Consider the following 18,486-nt stretch of genomic DNA (forward strand, 5'->3'; position numbering starts at 1 on the left):
CTTATAACTGTTACAAAGAAACTGGTCCTGTAAAGCCTGCCAGAACTCAAAGTGGATAAGTGATGCAGTTCAGAGGCAAGTGTCCCAGGACACTGAAAGATTGAGAAAGGAGATGAGAAGATGGTTTGAGTTGCAGTGAAGTCAACGGTGCTGCAGGTGGGACAAGGGGTACATGTGTGATAGGTTGAAGTCAAGGTTGCTATGGGAATGAGTTGTTAATGAGTCGGCTAGAGATTGACAAAAAGAGTGTGATGTGTTGCAAATAGCAGGGCAAGGAGTGCTTATGGAGAGCAGAAAAATGTAAATGAACTGGAAAAATAAACTGAGCCAGTATTGCAGACAAACACTAACAGCAGAAATGGCCAGAGCAATGAGCACAGAAAGTGTCATTAGAAGCTGGAGAGTTCAATACTGAATCCAGAAGGCTACAAAATGCCTAGACAGAAGACGTGCTGCTGTTCCTTGAGCCTGTGTTGGGTCTCAGTGTCACAGAGCGGGAGACCATGGGCAGGTGAGACAGAGAAAGAGAGTAGGCTGAATTAAAATGGTGGGCACTGGAAGCTCATGGTCTCTCCTGTGGATTGAGCTCAAGCAGTCTGAAAACCAGTCACCGAGTCTGCATTTCCAGCGCACTGGTTTGGAAGAGGTTCCACTTGAATTGTGGCTTCATCTGGAAATACTATTTGGCTCCCTGGATGGAGGAAATGAAAGGGATGAGAGAGCAAGTGTTGCATCTGCTGCTGTGGCAGCAAACTGTTCCACAGGGAAAGCTGTGATATTGTTGGGTTTGCTGACCGTGGAGTTCCAAACCAGACAAATCCATTTAGCTCTCAGATATAAATAGTCACGAGTACCCTCACTAAAGGGAGATAATACTGTAACTATTCAATCTTCAAAAACTACTTTACTTTCCTGTTTATTCTCCACAGTGAGTTTAGCTGCCAATACCCACTATTCCAGACACCCCACCCTGCAAAAACTCATTTCAGGGAGGTAGCACCATCAATTTGCAGGAGACTCCCAGAACTTCCGGGAGAGGTGGGATGTCTGCAATAGAGTAGCTCCTTAGCAGCTAGCCAGCTAGTTTAAATAACGTGAGCTATGCTAATGAACGAATGACACCTGATAAACTCACCTCAACATGTCTTTTACAGTTTTAACCCACCATGGGCAATAGAAAAGTCACTGTTGCAAACAGTACAGTGAGCAACACTGTCATTATTCTTGACCCCTATTAGGCAGGGGTACACTTTAGTGTAGTCTGGAGTGATGTACATTTTATATTTTCTTTTTTTGGAACACTCTGCCATGGCGCTCTCTCTCTCTCTCTCGCTTGCTCGCTGTCAAAAAAAATCGATTTCCGGGATATTGTACATAATTTGCAGGCATCAGGGAGCCACTATCACTATGCGGGAGACTCCCAGAACCTCCGGAAGAGGTGGGATATCTGCTATTCGAGCAGTGGGTTCTCTCTCCCTACCAAGGAGAAGATACTTCCAGCTAACTAAGTGGTTTAAAACACAGTTCATTTGTATTTTCAGTGATACACTTTTAAATCCAAACAACATTCTGAAAACACAGTTAAAACTCACAGAGGATTTCTATCTTATCTTGAATCTTGAAACATTATAAAACATTTCCAATTACAAACTATTTCCTAAAACACAAATGATTTCTAAAACTCAAAGCAAAAAGCAGAAAGCCCAAAGAAGTTCTCAAACACAAATGATAAAGGACAAAACATTTCTTTGGTATAATGGACTAAACATGAAGGATTTCCAAAGCACAGGTACAATTCCTATAAGCTAAAAAGACATACCCTCGAGTTGCAGACGAACGAGTCGTCTGTCGCAGGAACCGAAGCTGGAGGAATGAATCCTTATTCACCCCTTGTTTCCTTCATTGGTTCTTGATGTTCTTTACCCCATTCCAAAAGAAGCTGAAACTGCTCTATACATTTATACTTTTTTTCAGCCACTTGGGTGACCTCACACGTATATGATCTTTCCTCATATATCCTTTTAACACAAATGGTCTCAAAAACACTTTCGGACACAAAGACCTCAGCTTAACGTTCACACCACAATTAATGCTGTAAATGCTGTGAAAGCTAACTTCCTTGAGCACATAAAATCCTTCCAACTATAAACACATCAAATATTGATAAGCTAAATACTATCATCAATCTGTTCTGTAAGCTTACTTGAACTAAGCAACATAGGAGTCAGCTTGTTGTTTGAAAGAACCCAAGTTAAACAACTGTTGCCTTATACTGCATCCTTGAGCAATAATAAAGCAGGCACAGTGACTAGCATCTCCTTGCCACAGAGTTTCTACTATCTACAAAGCTTATTTGCAAAGAGATTCTACAGACAATATTTTTTTAACTTCAATCTGATTACTGCTTTCCATTTACACTTTAGGAACTGAAGGTTGACTTCCATTTAGCACCAGAAGTTAAACAAACTGTTAGTTGTAAGTTAATTACATCTGTTTCTGATCTTACAAGTGGCAGCTGTTATTTAGAAAGCAAGCATAGCAAATATGAGATAGAAGCTAATATCTATCACTGGTAAAGATGAACGAGGGAATGGTGAGTCAAGAATCATAGGGTACCCTCAAACTGCTGGAAGGGAAGGAGTAGAAATTGTGAAGAGTGATCCATTGAATGTGGACTGCCGAATGGAAGGGCTGGGAGGAGAGATCTGTTTTGGCTCTGTCCAAGGAGACAAGAGGTGAGAGCAGAGGTGTGGGAAAATTATGATTTGTACTCAAGGGGCCTGTCCACCATGTTGGCGGGCAAGGCATAACTCAGGAATATGTCTTGCATAATGTTTCATCAGAGACGGAGGAACAATGAGACTGGAATGGAGTCCTTACAGGAGGTAGGGTGAGAGGAAGTGTAGTCAAGGTCGTGGTGTGAATCTATGGTCTTGTAATAACAATGACTGATGCTTTAGCCCTAGGTTGCCATTTCCTCCAACAATGCAATTAATATAAAGGTTGAGAGCACTTTGAGTTACAAAATGGATCAAGCACTAACAACGGGAATTTTCAAAAGTCATTTTTGAAGGTAAAGTGACCAAGTATAAAGCATTGATCTCTGTCTTACGCTGGGGTATTGGTCGTGTATTACCTAACCTGCTGTCTTGCTCATGCAGCTCGGTTCCACAATCAGATGACCAGATTGAGGAAGCTACTGTAATTGCGTTTAACCCTGTCTACTCCTGGGAACCATCCCACAGACATGAAAGGTCGCAATATGTAGCATAAGTTGTGGTCACCCTGATTTACAGAAGATCTATATTTTTCAAAAATTCTTTCCAATAATTGAGAAATTTAATCTTGCATAGATTTTTTTACATTTATGTTCAAACTCAATGATTTCAAGATTACCAGTTTTAAAAAGTGATCATGACTAAAGCAAGCATTGAGTACATCTGCAATGTCATGTCCTGCATGGTCGGGATTTATGGGTAACACACTGCATTGGTGTTTAATCTGAATTCGATCAAGTCGGCATTGACAAGTGGGAGAGGAGTAAAAATAGTGCGGTCTCTCCCAAAGGAAGAAGTATTCTGTGACATCTCCCAGAAATCCAGCAAACTCCTGCTGAGTAATGTTATTTGTAACTCTGAATAAATCATCCTTTACCCAAGTAAAGTGAAATTCCTCTTTAAACACAAAGATAATGAGCTTGACAGTTTTCTTTGGAATCAATGAACCGAATATTTTAAAGGAAAGTGAAAAAGTACATGAAAATAAGCTGTGCACACACTTACATAGTGCCTCAGTGAGCCACAGTGGCTGGTCATAGTGGACAATGGCAACACAAAGAGTGTTCAGCCCCACCACGCAGAGTACTATCCAATAAAAACTCTGTGATTTCACCATGCGCCTAATAAAGAATCGAAACCTCTTCTCTTTTCTTCGGAAGTATGAAGATCTCTCATTTTTAACACTTTTCAGGCTGGGCCGGGTGAATCCTGGGAAAAGCGAGAAAAATTGAAATAAAATTCAATACGTCCGCACAGACTTCGTAAACTTCAGATCATGTTCTACAGAAGAATTTGTTCTAAACTCAAGCGATGCCCAGAGGTTTAACCTTATTTTAAAGCTAAATATGTCATTAAGATTTTCTGGAATACAGTAGGGAGAGTGTTTTGACCATGAGCCTTTTTTTGTTCAGCATCTTGAAAGCTCATTTGTAACTGCTTATTTCAAATCTGCTTTTGTGCTTTCCGAATAAGCATAATTATGCATTCAGTCTCTTTTGAACAAGCTGCTGTCAGTTAATTGATCATGACAGCACCAATTTCATTTTAATTACTGGCTGGTAGTGGAATCAAAGGTCCTAGGTATATGTATGGGTAAACAATCAGAGCCTCTGCAGGAACCAACGTTCACTGTAAACACAAGAGATTCTGCAGATGCTGGAAGCCTTGAGCGACACACACAAAATGCTGGAGGATTTCAGCACGTCAAGCAGCACCTATGGAGGAGAATAGGCAGTCAAAATCTTGGCCCACAATCTCAACTGTTTATTCCCCACCATAGATGCTGCCTGACTTCCTGATTTCATCCAGCATTTTGCCTGTGTAGCTCAGGGTTGTCTGCAATACTAGTTTGTGGGGAGGAGGAGAGTGAATTGTGTCAGGCAGCTGATGAGGGCTGAGGAGATGAAAGTAATCCAGCAGGCTGCTTGACTGGTTGAATCAGGACTGGGGGAGTGGAAACCCTTGGTATCCCTTTGGATCTCCAGCGAAATAAGCTCGGGCGCAGCTTGTTGGAGAGTTCAGAGTGAGCACAAGTAAACAGAGCAATGTAGCTCATAATTGGCAGTAAGTTCCCAGCCTTATCGTTAGGCATAACTGGGACAGGTGAACGGGCCTCTCGTTGATATGTACGTTTATTTCCAAGATATGCGGCACCGGGGCAAGAAAGATGTCTTCAGATCTTCCAGTCCACTGCACCCTTCAGTTAGATCTGTACCATACTCCATTTACTCGTCTCTCTTCATAACCATTAATGCCCTATCTAACAACAGCAAAAAATCTACCAGTCTGAGTACAGAATTTTTTAATTCACCTCCAACCTCAACAGCACCTATAGGAAAATTACTATTGCAATCAGTACTGAATATTCCTGTAGAACAGATGTGAATTGGTGAAAACATAGTCCTTCTCTGTTCCTATGCTTTCTCCTGAATCTAATGTCTGGTTACAGCTAAGCCTGAAATGCTTTGATGAGGCCAGGTTTAAAAAACATGCCATACTCCAACAAGATCGTTCCAAAAGTTCATTAAGAAGGACATGATCACTTTCCTATCTTGATCTGAAATCATTCTGCACCTTTGCCTTTCACCAGTATTGAAAGTCACTTCTAGCCAAATAACAGGGTCTCTGACAGGAGGGCCAGAGATGCCCTGGGCAGTGGGCAGGCACGAGACATTCATAGTCAGACAAGCCAAGTGGTTGTTTCCAATTACTCCGACCTTCTCTCCACTCTGTCAGAACACTGCTTCCACCTGATACAAAGCCGAGCTGAGACTGAGGGGCCTAGTGTGCAGATGAAGCCAGAACCTTACTCTCCATGGGCGTGTTACTTTACCAGTTGACTGATGTTCCAAAATCATCTCGATAGAGTCTAACTCTGCCGTGCATTCTTTTAATATAATGGGTGTGAATTTTAACATGCAGAGCTTAAATAGAACAGTAATTATTTCAAAATATTTCATGAGCACCTGGCAAACAACATCCAAGTAAACTGATTACTTAATTCCCCTGCTTATGTGTCAAAAGCAATCAGTCTCTCAGCAATTTTAAATTGCTTGTTCTGGGAACATAATGCTTTAAGTGTCTAAGTTGTTCAAAACTGAACTGAACTTGAGGCAAGTCTTTGTTTTCGGACAAACATTTCCTTCAGAAAGATGTGTTCACAAAGCAAGCTTGTTTAACATTGGTACATGGAACATAGAGAAAGTACAGGCCCTTCAGCCCATAATGTTGTGCTGACCTTTTTATTCTACTCCAAGATCATTCTATCACTTCTCTCCCACACAGTCCTCTATTTTTCTTTCATCCATGTGTCTATCTATGAGTTTCTTAAATGTCCCTAATGTATCTGCTTCTACCATCACCCCGGCAGCATATTCCATAGACCCACCATTCTCTGTGTAAAGAACACCTACCTCTGACATCCTGTCCATACTTTCCTCCAATCACCTTAAAATTGTGACCCCTTGTATCAGTCATTTTTTTGCCCTGGTTACCACGTAAATGAGATGCTGAGATGTGACAACATTCGCACAATAGCCTATGTCATGCTGATGTGCTGAAAGATTGCTGATGACATGACATGCCCTGCTACACACTTCCAAAAGCAATCTCGTTTATCCTGATGCTGCAGTTGTTTTTTTTTAATCTATGTGTGCTTTGAAGGATTAAAAAGAGATTGAAATGGAGATCTGGTAGGAGTCTGGTTATATTATTCAACCAGCACTGTGATGGTTAGATTGTCTGCTCAATGACATATTTTAAACTACAAGAACTGGGCAATTTCAATACTAGGCAGCAGTTGGGAAGTTGATGGAAGATTCGCAGATAGAATGTAATCCAAACAAGTACAAGGTGATGGGCTTTGAGAAGTCAACAAAGATACAGTACATGGTGGAGCACCAAGGAATGTTGTGTCCCAAAAGTCAACCTGGCCTCATAGGTTGATGGGGTGGAGAAGAAGCCATATGACGTGCTTGTCTTCACTTGTTAGAGCAAATAAGAATTGGGATGGAATGTTTCAACATTATGAAGTACTGGTTAGATCATATTTGGATTATCGTAAGCAATTCCTGTCACCACACTATTGGAAGAATCCAATTGTGCTGGAGAAAATGCAGAAGGAATCAGCCAAGTTGGTACCCCGATTGGAGGACCTCAGTTATGGGGAGAAGTTATGTAGGATGGGCCTGTCTTCCCTGGAACATAGGAGGATGAGGAGTGACCTGATAGAAACTTATAAGATGACAGGCATAGGCAGGGTAGACAGAGTAGGGTCAATCTCTTTTCCCCACGATGGAGGTCTGCAAAACACAAAGGACTTGGAAAGAGGTGCTGAGGAGTAAGTTTTTTTTACACAGAGTGGTTGATATTTGGAATGCGCTGCTCAGGGAGGTGGTGGAGTTAGATGCAATCGTTGTGTTTCAAAAATATTCAGATAGACATTAAAATAGGCATAGAATGATACAGTCTTAATGTGGACAAATGGAATTAGTGCAGATGGGCAGAAGTGTCGGCGTGGACGTGGAGGGCTGAGCGATCAGATTCTGTACTGTACAACTCTAAGATATGAATGTAATAATTAAATAAAAATGGGAATATTGAGTCATAATAGAGACTACCAGGCTGCTGTTCGAAGTCCCAGTTGCTCTCTGAAAAGGGCGACAAGCTTTTCAACTCATGAGCAATCCTGGGAATGCTCACATCCTAGGAATGTCAGCAGGAAATAAGAAATTGACATTACCAAACTCACACACCAGCGGTGCCCACTTGGAGCTATTAGGTGCCACATTTCAGACATCACTGTGAAGAAGATTCATTTTTATATAACCTGGTTGACCAATTTGTGATTGCATTCTTCCCTAAACCAGAGGCATCGAAGCAGCTGCAGGAGAGCGCCAAGAACTTCAGTGTCAAAAGAATCAGTGGAGGGAAATAGGAAAGTAAAACAAAAGACCACATAATGACATTTCTTATGTTAAAATTTGATGGCTCTTTGATTTTTTTTAGTTCTTATTGTTTAAGATTGCCAGCTTAATCTGCAGAGTTTGTGACCTGAGCTGCCTTGTTGTTCACTAAGCCATGGTCAGATGAAAGAACAATTCCCTGTATATCCATCTTAAGTACAGTCATTCTCTGTTAATTGTAAGTAGTTCAGAGTAATTACATAGTAATGTGGAAAAAAAGCCTCTAGTGCTATTCTGTTCTAGTAGTTTGGCTTGACTTATTTGATAATTTGAAATAGTTTAGCAGGGGGGAAAAAAGCAAAATTAGCATCAGAATGTAGAGAGATTATTAAATTTGCTGACATTTTCTTAATTAATTTAACCTTTATAATACTTAAACAGTAATAGCAATAGAATACACTTAGAGGCCACTTTATTAGATACACCTGTATACCTACTCGTTAATGCAAATATGTAATCAGCTAATTATGTGGCAGCCACTCAATGCATAAAAACATAATTATTATTACTTTTTTTTTCTCTGCTAGATTATGTATTGCAATTGAACTGCTGCAAATCTCACATCACATGCCGGTGACAACAAACCTGATTCTGATTCAGATTCTGTTTATGACGTGGTCATGAGGTTCAATTGTTGTTCAGAGCAAGCATCAGAATGGGGAAGAAATGTGATCTAAGCTGCTTTGACCACGGAATGATCGTTGGCGCCAGACGTGGTGGCTTGAGTATCTCAGAAACTGCTATCTCTTGGGATTTTTGCTCACAACTGTCTCTAGAGATGTGCAGTGAGTGGTAGTTCTGTGAGGTAAAACACCTTGTTGATGAGAGAGTTCAGAGGAGTATGGCCGGACTGGTTAAAGCTGTCAGGAAAATGCCAATAGCTCAAATGACCATGCATTACAACAGTGGTGTGCAGAAGAGCATGTCTGAATGCAAAACATTTCAAACCTTGAAGTGGATGGGCCACAGCAGCTGAAGACACAAGCATACTCTCAGTGGCCACATTATTAGGTACCAGAGGCCACTAACTGCACTTATAGTGTGTAAAGTGATGGCATGCTATAGACAGGGACCAAAGATAAGGGACTGTTTCTAGTCAAATTGGGGTTAAGTGAGCAAGTTTAATTGTACTGAGGTGCAGAGATGTTCTGATTAAGTTCTAGATTTCCATCATAACTTTCAGTGTTCCTGTTGATATTGGATACGGTCTTATCGGATATAGCCTTAAACTTGCCATCCTTCATTATAAGGAGTTGATGAGTGCTGTTTGAAGCATTTGGTACTATCACTAATAACGAGGACACAATAATTTACTTTAGGAGGTGCATGTAAGTGTTAAATTAAAGTACACATATTGATTATTAATTTCATGCTAATTTGCCCGCTTTCAGATAATCTGTCTGAAACATAATATAGCTACTCACTCTCAACTATCTTAAGAAATATATTATGGAAAATACATATTAACAAAGAATGTCGAAACAGAATGTGGTATCAAGCCTAGATGACATGATTCCACTTTAGTCCTCAAACAAACATACTTGGTGAATCCAGTCCTGATTTCTTTAACAATCTGTTAGATTCAAGATCTGCTCCCTCAGGTTGGAATAGATGTTCAAAGTTTACAAAAAGGTTGTCGAGGCAGAAAAAGAAACATTTGGCCATTAGGTTTAATTAGTAAGATGCTTGATGTTTAATGGTGCTCACTCTGACCTGTGCTCTAACAGGAAGGGAAACTGTCATGAGGACGATTTATTCAGTTAAATCACTGTTTTGCAGGTAGTCAGATAAGACAGGACAAGGGCAGATGGTACATATAGACTACTGATTCTGGGTGAACAGAAGTGTCTTCCTTCTCAACAGAAGATGCTAGTGTTAAACTGGAATACTTTGAAAGTTATTAAATCCTTGTAAAGAAAAAAAAAGGAGAACACAGGCGAGGCAAATCCCCAAACCATACTCACAGGAGGGTGGCTCAGAGAGAGACACATAGGGTGGTAAAATGATGGGAGTTTGAGTGATATAAGTGTTTGTAACCTTTAACGACAGGTAATGATGGACTGTGCTGCTTAGTGCTCCCCTCAGAAAGTCACACACATGCCCATCCTTCAAAAAAGCTCAAAGTGAAATGTTGGTGAGGAGATGCAGAAATAATTAAAGTAACACTAACTGCTGCTGGCGTCATCTACAGAAACTGCTGCAGGCTTCGGATCCGCTCCAGGTCCTTAAAAAAAAAGAAAGAGTGCAGCTCTTCTTTTAAAAAAGAAAAAAAAAACATTCGTAACAAAATGTGCTGTCTTACAGAAATGTAAACCCACAAAGCATGCTGCATGCAGTTCCCTCCCAACTCGTTTCGCTGCACGGACGCTAGAGTCTGAAATCCTACCACTTCCCTCACTAACTCCATGGTGCAAGGTCATCTGGGGCTGTACCTGACTTCTAACCCTGACAATTGAAATGCCTTTTCTGAATTTCATGCTAACACACATAGTTTCTGATGCTTTGACATAAGCTGTTCTCTTCTGGGATCTGCCCTTGAACACACTGACTCTTGGCTGAACCCACCTTTACCAGCATGATAAGCCCTACTATGTGAAGGGGCTACAGTTCACACCCAAGACGGCTTGCTCCTTGTTCTCTAAAGACTGCTATTGATATTGGCTTATTATTGTCACATGTACCAAGATATAATGAAAAGCTTGCCTTGCATACTGTTCATACAGATTTCATCATTACACAGTGCATTCAGACAGAATAAGGAAAATTATAACAATATAGAATAAAGCATAACAGCTATAGAAAAAGTGCAAAGTAGGTAAACAATAACATCCTTAGAACATAACAAGGTAGATTATGAGGTCAAGAATCCATCTTATCCTACAAGAGGGACATTGAAGAGTCTGATTATAATGGGATAGGAGATGTACGTACTTTCTGCCACATGTATCTTGTGCCTGATGGGAGAGGAGAGAAGAAGAATAGTTGGAGGTGGGTGGGATCGTTGATTATGCCCGCTGTTTTACCGAGGCAGTGAGAAATATAGACAAAGTCCCAAAGAGGGGAGGCTGGTTTCCATGATGTGCTGAGCTGTGTCCTCAGCTCTGCAGTTTCTTGCGGTCATGTACAGAGCAGTTCCCATAACAAGCTGCTATGCATCCAGACAGGATGCCTTCAATGTTTGATATTGGCACGGTGTCATCAGGGGATCAGAAGTGGAGGGGGTCAGCAACTTTAAGTTCCTTGAAGTTATCATTTCCAAGCATCTGTCCTGGGCCCAGCATGTAAGCGCCATTATGAAGAAAGCATGGCAATGTCTCTACTTCCTTAGAAATTTGCAAAGATTTGGTATGATAGCTAAAACCTTGACAAACTTTTACAGGCATGTGGTGAAGAGTATTTTGACTGGTTGCATCACAGCCTGGTATTAAAACCCCAGTGCCTGGAATAGAAAAGCCTACAAAAAGTAGTGGATCCGGCCCAGTCGATCACGGATAAAACCCTCCCCACCATTGCACACATCTACACAAAGTGCTGTCACAGGGGAGCAGAGAGCATCAACAAGAACCCCCGCCCCACCATCCAGGCCATGCCCTCCTTTCACTGCTGCCATCAGGGAGAAGGTACAGAAGCCTCAGGAACAGTTATTACCCTTCAACCATCAGGCTCTTGAACCAGAGAGGATAACTTCACTCAACTATCTCACAACCTATGGACTCACTTCCAAGCACTCTTCATCTCATGTTCTCTATATTTGTTGCTTTCTTGGTTGTTTGTTTGTTTATCTATTTATTTATTATTTCATTTTGTATTTGCACAGTTTGTTGTCTTTTGCACGTTGGTTGTTTGTCTATCCTGTTGGGTATGTTTCATTGATTCTGTTGTGTTTCTTGTATTCACTGTGAATGCTCACAAGGCAATGAATCTCCGCGTTATATATGGTGATATTTTATATATATAGTTTGATAACAATAAATTTACTTTGAACTTTGAGCTTTGGTGTGCCAAAGGGCTGTTTGTATGCTGTATAACTCTAAACCAAGAATTGGAGAGCACCACCAACATTAGATACAGTATTTCAGTAGACTTTGCTGGAGCCACGTAGAAGTAAGCCAAACCGAGCACTTGATTCCCCGCTAGAAGTTGTGTCAAGGCATTGATGATGTGGATAGCCAGAAGCTTTCTCCTGGGGCTGAAATGGCTAACATGAGGGGGCATAGTTTTAAGGTGCTTGGAAGTAGGTACAAGGTCAGAGGTAAGTTTTTCACTTATAGAGTAGTAGGTGCGTGGAATGCACTGCCAGTGACATTGGCAGAGCTGGATACAACAGAGTCTTTTAAGAGCCTCTTAGATAGGTACATGGAGCTTAGCAAAATAGAGGGCTATGTGGTACGGAAATTCTAGGCAGCTTCTAGAGTAGTTTACATGGTCGGTACAACATTGTGGGCTAAAGGGTCTGTAATGTGCCAATTCTATGCAAAAGCTTTCCTTTTGTTTATCAAAACAGCCTTCTTTTCTCCTCAAATCATTGACAAATTTTATAGTTCCTTGGAGTGAGATACTAAGACTGACATCAAAGGTAAGAATGGACCATGAAACAACTGTTAAAACATTGGTTTAAATTCTGGCCTATTTTATCCCTCTTAAAATAAGGGATGGTGCGTCTAACTGTGACTCAAACTGCCGCTGAGCTTGGGATCTGGGGACACAGCATCCAGCTGGTGGCCAAACGTGTGGTTGTTTCATTCGCACAGCTGAACATCAGGTACAGCTGCTGTTCTCAAGCATGTCACATCAGGTATCACATGAAAAACAGCTCCTACTGCTTGTGTACAAGAGTTGCCCAGGGACACGGTTATTCTACTATACGGCTTCTAACACAAGAGCCGTTTTAAAAGGGAGCTTAAGGCTCATTCATAACTGTCAAAAATTAATTCCACATTGGTGCTTGATTATCTTTTTGATTTTACCAATATTCCATTTTTAATGAACAAGTAAGCACAGCTATATCATGTACTGTAGGTGAAGGCAACCCTCTGTGTTGTCAATAGCTGTCAGGCTCAAACTACACCAAGGGGAAGTAACTGAGGGAAATAATTATCAGCTTAACTCTGCACTTGCCCATTTTTGAGACAGTCAGCATTAAATGATAGTTTCATACATATTCGTAAATTTCCCTTTTTCTCTCTCAGTGCAGTTCAGGTTTAATCCTTCTCTTTATCACACATTATTTAAGGTTGACTTTAACTTGTACACTGTAACTGATCATCAGGAGGCCATACTACAAAGGTGTTACTGTAGGCTGGGTTTTCCAGAAATGCTCTTCAATTTCTACACACATTCATGGTGTAAATGTACAGGAATCTTAGTAACTTGAATAAAGCAAGCACCTCAGGAGCGCTGTAGAGGCTAACGAGTGTGAGACATTAGTGCACCCTGAAACTTCCACGCCATGCAGCTTTCTGAATAGAGGCAGGGATTCCAGTCTGAGCGGCTAAACTTGAGAAGTGTGGTCAACACAGAAATAAAACCAGCCAGCAAGACCGCAAAAATCATTTAGAGGATCTTCAGCCCTGTCTGAACATCTTGATGATATTGGACAGCTCATTATGTACAAAACATCAGAGCCCCTCCATCATATATTGAAAGAACAATCAGCTTTTGGCCTGGCCACTGTACATGTGGCGGTCAGCATTGCAGACACAGCCTCTGGAAGCATCAGTCCTGATACACAAGTGGTCTACGTGACCACTGCAGTAGGTCCAGGTTGATTACGGTGGGAAGAAGACCACTCGGCTTATTTTTAGTGTTTATCCACAGTCAGTTGAAGTGGCTCGATCTAACATGTATGGGTGGTGTACAGCACAGACTCTATTGTTACTGCACGGGGAGACTGCAGAGAAACTCCATCATTCAGAACATTTCAACATGAACAATTCACAACGGTGATGGAATAAATGACTGTTGTACTTTTCCTGGCTTCCAGTGTGGGGTCCACAGTAGAGCAGGTAAAGAAGAAAAAGGTCATGAAAGATTAAAATTCACAAAGGAGCTACTCTCCCTAGGTACAGGATAACGTCATATTCCATAACAAGGTTTCTTCCTGCTGAAGATAGGTCACGACAGGTGGAAGAGTTTCATGAGTGGGATTTGTAAGGGAAAGTGGAGTTAAAATTGGGGAAGAATTCTCACAAGCCACAAGGAAATCAGCCTGCATGACAGTACGCACGAGCTGAGACACTTGGCAGGGCGGAGGACACAGGGTATTGAGGATTTGGAATTATCTGGTGAAAATTGGAGATAGTTTGCAAAGTCGAGGTCATTGACCTCTTAATCCCGGAATGAGTGCAGATAAGAAATCATTCTAAAGTGAAGTGAAGCAATTATTATTCAAGATGAGGCAACAACTGATGATTCTAACAAGAGGCTAGATGAGATGACATTGTAAGATGCAGAACTGGATGATACTCCACAGCACCTGAGGAATCTACAACCTCAACACTGACAATGCCAACCCTGCTGTGAAGAACACAGAGTTGTAGGAACTATAAAGTACAGCACAGAAACAAGCTCTTCAGTCCATCTAGTCCCTTCCAAAACCATATAAACTGAGACCAGAGCTCCTCATATCCCTACTATCCATGTATCTGTCCAAACTTCTCTTAAACTTTGAAATCAAGTTCGCACGCACCACTTGTGCTGGCAGCTCATTCCACATTACCACAACCCTCTGACTGAAGAAGTTTCCTCTCATGTTTCCCTTAAACTTTTCACCTTTTACTCTTAAGCCATGGCCTCTAGTCGTACTCTCATCCAATCTGTGGAAAAAGCCTACTTTCATTTATCCTATCGATTCCCCTCATAATTTTGTATCCCTCTATCAAATCTCCCCTCAATTCTCTACGTTCTAAGGAATAAAGCCCTAACCTATTCAATCTTTCCTCATAACTCAGGTCCTCCGGTCCTGGCAACATCCTTGTGAATCTTCTCTGCACTCTTTCAGCCTGGTTTACAAGTTCCCTGTAGGCAGGTGACCAAAATTTCACAGGATATTGCAAATTAGGCCTCACCAACGTCTTATGCAATTTTAACATAGCATCCCATCTTCTGTACTCAATACATTGATTTATGAAGGCCAACGTGCCAGAAGCTTTCTTTACAACCCTATCTACCCATGACACCACTTTCAATGAATTATGTATCTGTATTCACAGGTCCCTTTGTTCTATCACACTCCTACCACTCACTGTGTAAGGCGTCTCCAGCTGGTCCTACTGAGGTGCAAAACCTCACATTTGGCCACATTAAATTCTATCTGCCGTTTTTCAGCTAATTTTTCCAGCTGAAGCAGATCCCACTGCAAGCCATGATAGTCTTCCTCACTGTTCACTACACCCCCAAACTTGGTGTCAACCACAAATTTGCAGATCTAGTTAAACACATTATCATCCAGACCATTGATGTAGATGACAAACAGCAATGGACCCAGCACCGATCCCTGAAGCACAACAATAGCCATAGGCCTCCGACTGAACCATGATTCAAATAAAGATGCTGAACGTGCTAAATCAGCTTATTTTGGAAAAAAAGTACAGAAGTGATGCAGTATAGTTTATGAAATATTGATAATGATTATTGCAACAAGGTTTTGCAGAAATTTCCAGTATCAGTCTGCAAAGAACTATTGAATAAACCATGAATACTTTGTTTCAGGTCCTCATGTATATAGTTCTTAATATGTTGCAATAGATTTATGAAAGTTTTAAACCTACTGAGAAAAGGTCCTGTGTGCACAATGTAAGCCCCAAGAACAGGGGAAAGGTCTGCATTTACCCCATAATCAACATCATAAAGACTGATAGTCTAGTTATGATCACAATGCCACTGTGGAAGTTCTCTGTGCACAGGAAAAGTTATCCCCTTGTCTACAGTACATCAGTGGTTATTCTTCAAAAGGGAAACAATAGATGGCGATCATAAAGTACGGAAGACATTCTGAAAGGAACATAAAACATGATACATCCATTCTTGGCATCATTATATGATTATCCAGGGTCTACGCCTAGTAGGAATCACATGAGAGTTTAAAAAGCCTGAACAAAGCTCAGGATTACCACATACGGTTGTACCAACAACTGGCATTCTGGTGTCTCCATATTGCAATTATATAAATCCTTAGATTTAGAATTAGATTTAGATATAGATTAGTGAGCCTGCACTTAGAGTGTTGTGTACAGTTCTGTCTCTTAGCCTAAAAAAATACTTAATATAACATGGTACAGTGCAGTTGCAGTAGACTGTTCCTCGACTGCCAGATCACGGGAGACAGACTGGGACTGAAAGCAAGGAGATCAGAATGAAGCTTACAGCATTCTTATGGGGATGCAGTGTGCGTGCTCCCCCTGACTAAGGGGTCTAGAACTAGGCGTCATACTCTGAGATGAGGAACAGGCCATTCTGGACTGGAATTAAGAACAGTTTCTTTACTCAGAGGTCTTTGGAATTCTTTCTCCCAGAGAACTGCAGAGGCTCAGGTAAAGAGCTCGAAACAGGGTTGTAAACTCAGCCAGCTCCATATGGGCACAAGGCTCCCCACCACCAAAGACAACATCTAAAAGCAGTGCCTCAAAAAGGCAGCATCCATCATTAAGGACCCTCACCATCTGGGACAAGCTCTCATCTCATTGCTACCATCAAGGAGCCTGACGACCTACATACAATGATTTAGGAACAGTGTCTTCAAATCTACCATCAGATTTCTGAACAGTTCACGAACACTATCTCACTATTTCTCTTTCACGTAATTTCTTTATTTATCTATCTGTAATCTGTCTATTTATTTATTGCTGTGACACATAGCGATTTTTTGTGTCTTGCACTATACTACTGCCACAAAACAACAAATTTCACAACAAATGTCAGTAGTAGTAAACGCGATTCTGACTCTGATTTCGGCTGGCGCCTTAGGGCAGAAATGAACATTGAGATGAAAAACATAATCAGGATGAGTGTCGAAGCAAATGACTTATTCCTGGCCACTGCTTCGTATATGTCCACTGATACAGATAGGGCTCAAACTTGGCACATCTCTATTCGGACTGGAGCAACTGCCAGCAAGACAACTGTTTTACTGAACCAGAAGCAACAAAGAAGAAGCTGGAGGAGCTCAATGCGTTAGGTAGCATCAGGGGAAGGAAATGGATGCTTGGTTGCAATGCAACACGTGTTGGCTTTGCGTCTCCTCTGGAGCTGGAGATTTTATCATAACTTCCAGCCTGGCTGTTCAGCGCAGCCCTAAAAGGGTGCAAGGTCGAAGCGCTCAGCAGAAGATGGTGCTCGGAGAGGCTATGTTGGAGGCTCGAAGTTTTTGGACAGACTCAGAGTCTGATGTGGTCGGGTGCTTCCAATGGTGCTGCATCAGCAAGTTGGCGGCGCTTGGAGGTTCGTGGTGGGGAGAGTTCCTCCCTTCTGCCGCCTGCGTGAGATGGTGAGTCTATCAGGACTTTGAGACTTTTTTTTACCGCGCCCATGGTCTGCTCTTTATCAAATTACGGTATTGCTTTGCACTGTTGTAACTACATGTTATAATTATGTGGTTTTGTCAGTTTTAGTCTTGGTTTGTCCTATGTTTTCTTGTGATATCATTCTGGAGGAACGTTGTATCATTTTTTAATGCATGCATTTCTAAATGACAATAAACGAGGACTGAGTGTCCTCATAATCTAATCTAATCTAATCCAGTGTCGGAAAAAGCAATTGAGAAATCCTGCACCAGAAACCACTTAGAGTGGCTCAGTGCAGTGCGCCCATATCAACTTTGTGTGAGGTTCTATAGCAGAGGGATCCCATTCAGCACGGTCCAAATATCAGGACGCAAGAGCAACAGCAGGTGCTGGAAATCTTGAACAACACATAACAAGATTCTGCAGGAACTCAGCAGGACTAGGCTGCCTTCTGTCCCTTTCCTTTCCAGTCCCAATGAAGGGACTTGACTCGAAATAGTGACTGTTTATTCCCCTCCATAGATGCTGCCTGGCCTGCTGAGTTTCTCCTGCGTTTTTTGTGTGTGTTCCCAGGATGTCTTGCTTTTACTTTGTGTGAAGCTGCTCTTCTCTCAGACAGCCAGCAGAGAACGTCAGGTAGATGGGGTTAGTGGAGTTGGGGAAACATTCCTATAAGTAATTACGAGTGGCAATATTCCAAATGTATTTGATTATCTACTAGTCATTTTGGGATATCTTGATGCCATGGAAGTTAATCTATACATTTAAGCGGCTCTGTAAATAGAAACTGGTTTTCCTTAAAACTCTGCTCTTGAGTGATATATATGGAGATGGTCCCATGCCTTAAATAAATGTCAGGACATTGTTCCTTCTCCATCTTAGAATGGTTTTCATCTGCAGGGTCTCTTGTTCTTAATGATAAGGAGGTGGGACAATCTGAGTCATCCATACCGGTTATTTGTCCCTGGAAATCTACCAGAGCTTACACATCCAGCATAACCGACTGGCTTTTCTATAGTTCAACTTGAATGGTTTGATCTTGCACCACTTTTTGCTGAGATTGGAAACATGCATCCAGCTGAGGTGTATAAATTAAAAAGCTGGCAGCTTGGGCAGATTTCGGGCAACTCCTGTGAAGTCCAGCCTACCAGGCTGCCTCTGTTGACTGCAGTGAAAAATGGATATTAAACTAACACTTGTGGATCAATATCTTTTGATTAGTAGTATATACTTGGTGGAGGACAT

At 41.4% G+C, this 18,486-nt stretch overlaps 1 protein-coding gene across 3 annotated transcripts in view; it reads right to left on the reverse strand.

Annotated features, from left to right (window-relative positions):
- The window catches only part of cacna1ba (calcium channel, voltage-dependent, N type, alpha 1B subunit, a), a 927,013-nt gene that overhangs the window by 234,887 nt on the left and 673,640 nt on the right, over positions 1 to 18,486 (reverse strand). For 2 of the 3 annotated variants that reach the window (XM_072240684.1, XM_072240686.1), the window contains 2 exons: positions 9,912 to 9,965; positions 3,783 to 3,986 (listed from right to left, as the gene is read on the reverse strand). In XM_072240684.1, the coding sequence (XP_072096785.1) occupies positions 3,783 to 3,986; positions 9,912 to 9,965 (258 nt within the window). The remainder of the gene's footprint in view (positions 1 to 3,782; positions 3,987 to 9,911; positions 9,966 to 18,486) is intronic. The other variant, XM_072240685.1, reaches the window with a different exon arrangement.

Source organism: Mobula birostris, chromosome 22 (assembly GCF_030028105.1).
Source record: "Mobula birostris isolate sMobBir1 chromosome 22, sMobBir1.hap1, whole genome shotgun sequence".
NCBI lineage: Eukaryota > Metazoa > Chordata > Chondrichthyes > Myliobatiformes > Myliobatidae > Mobula > Mobula birostris.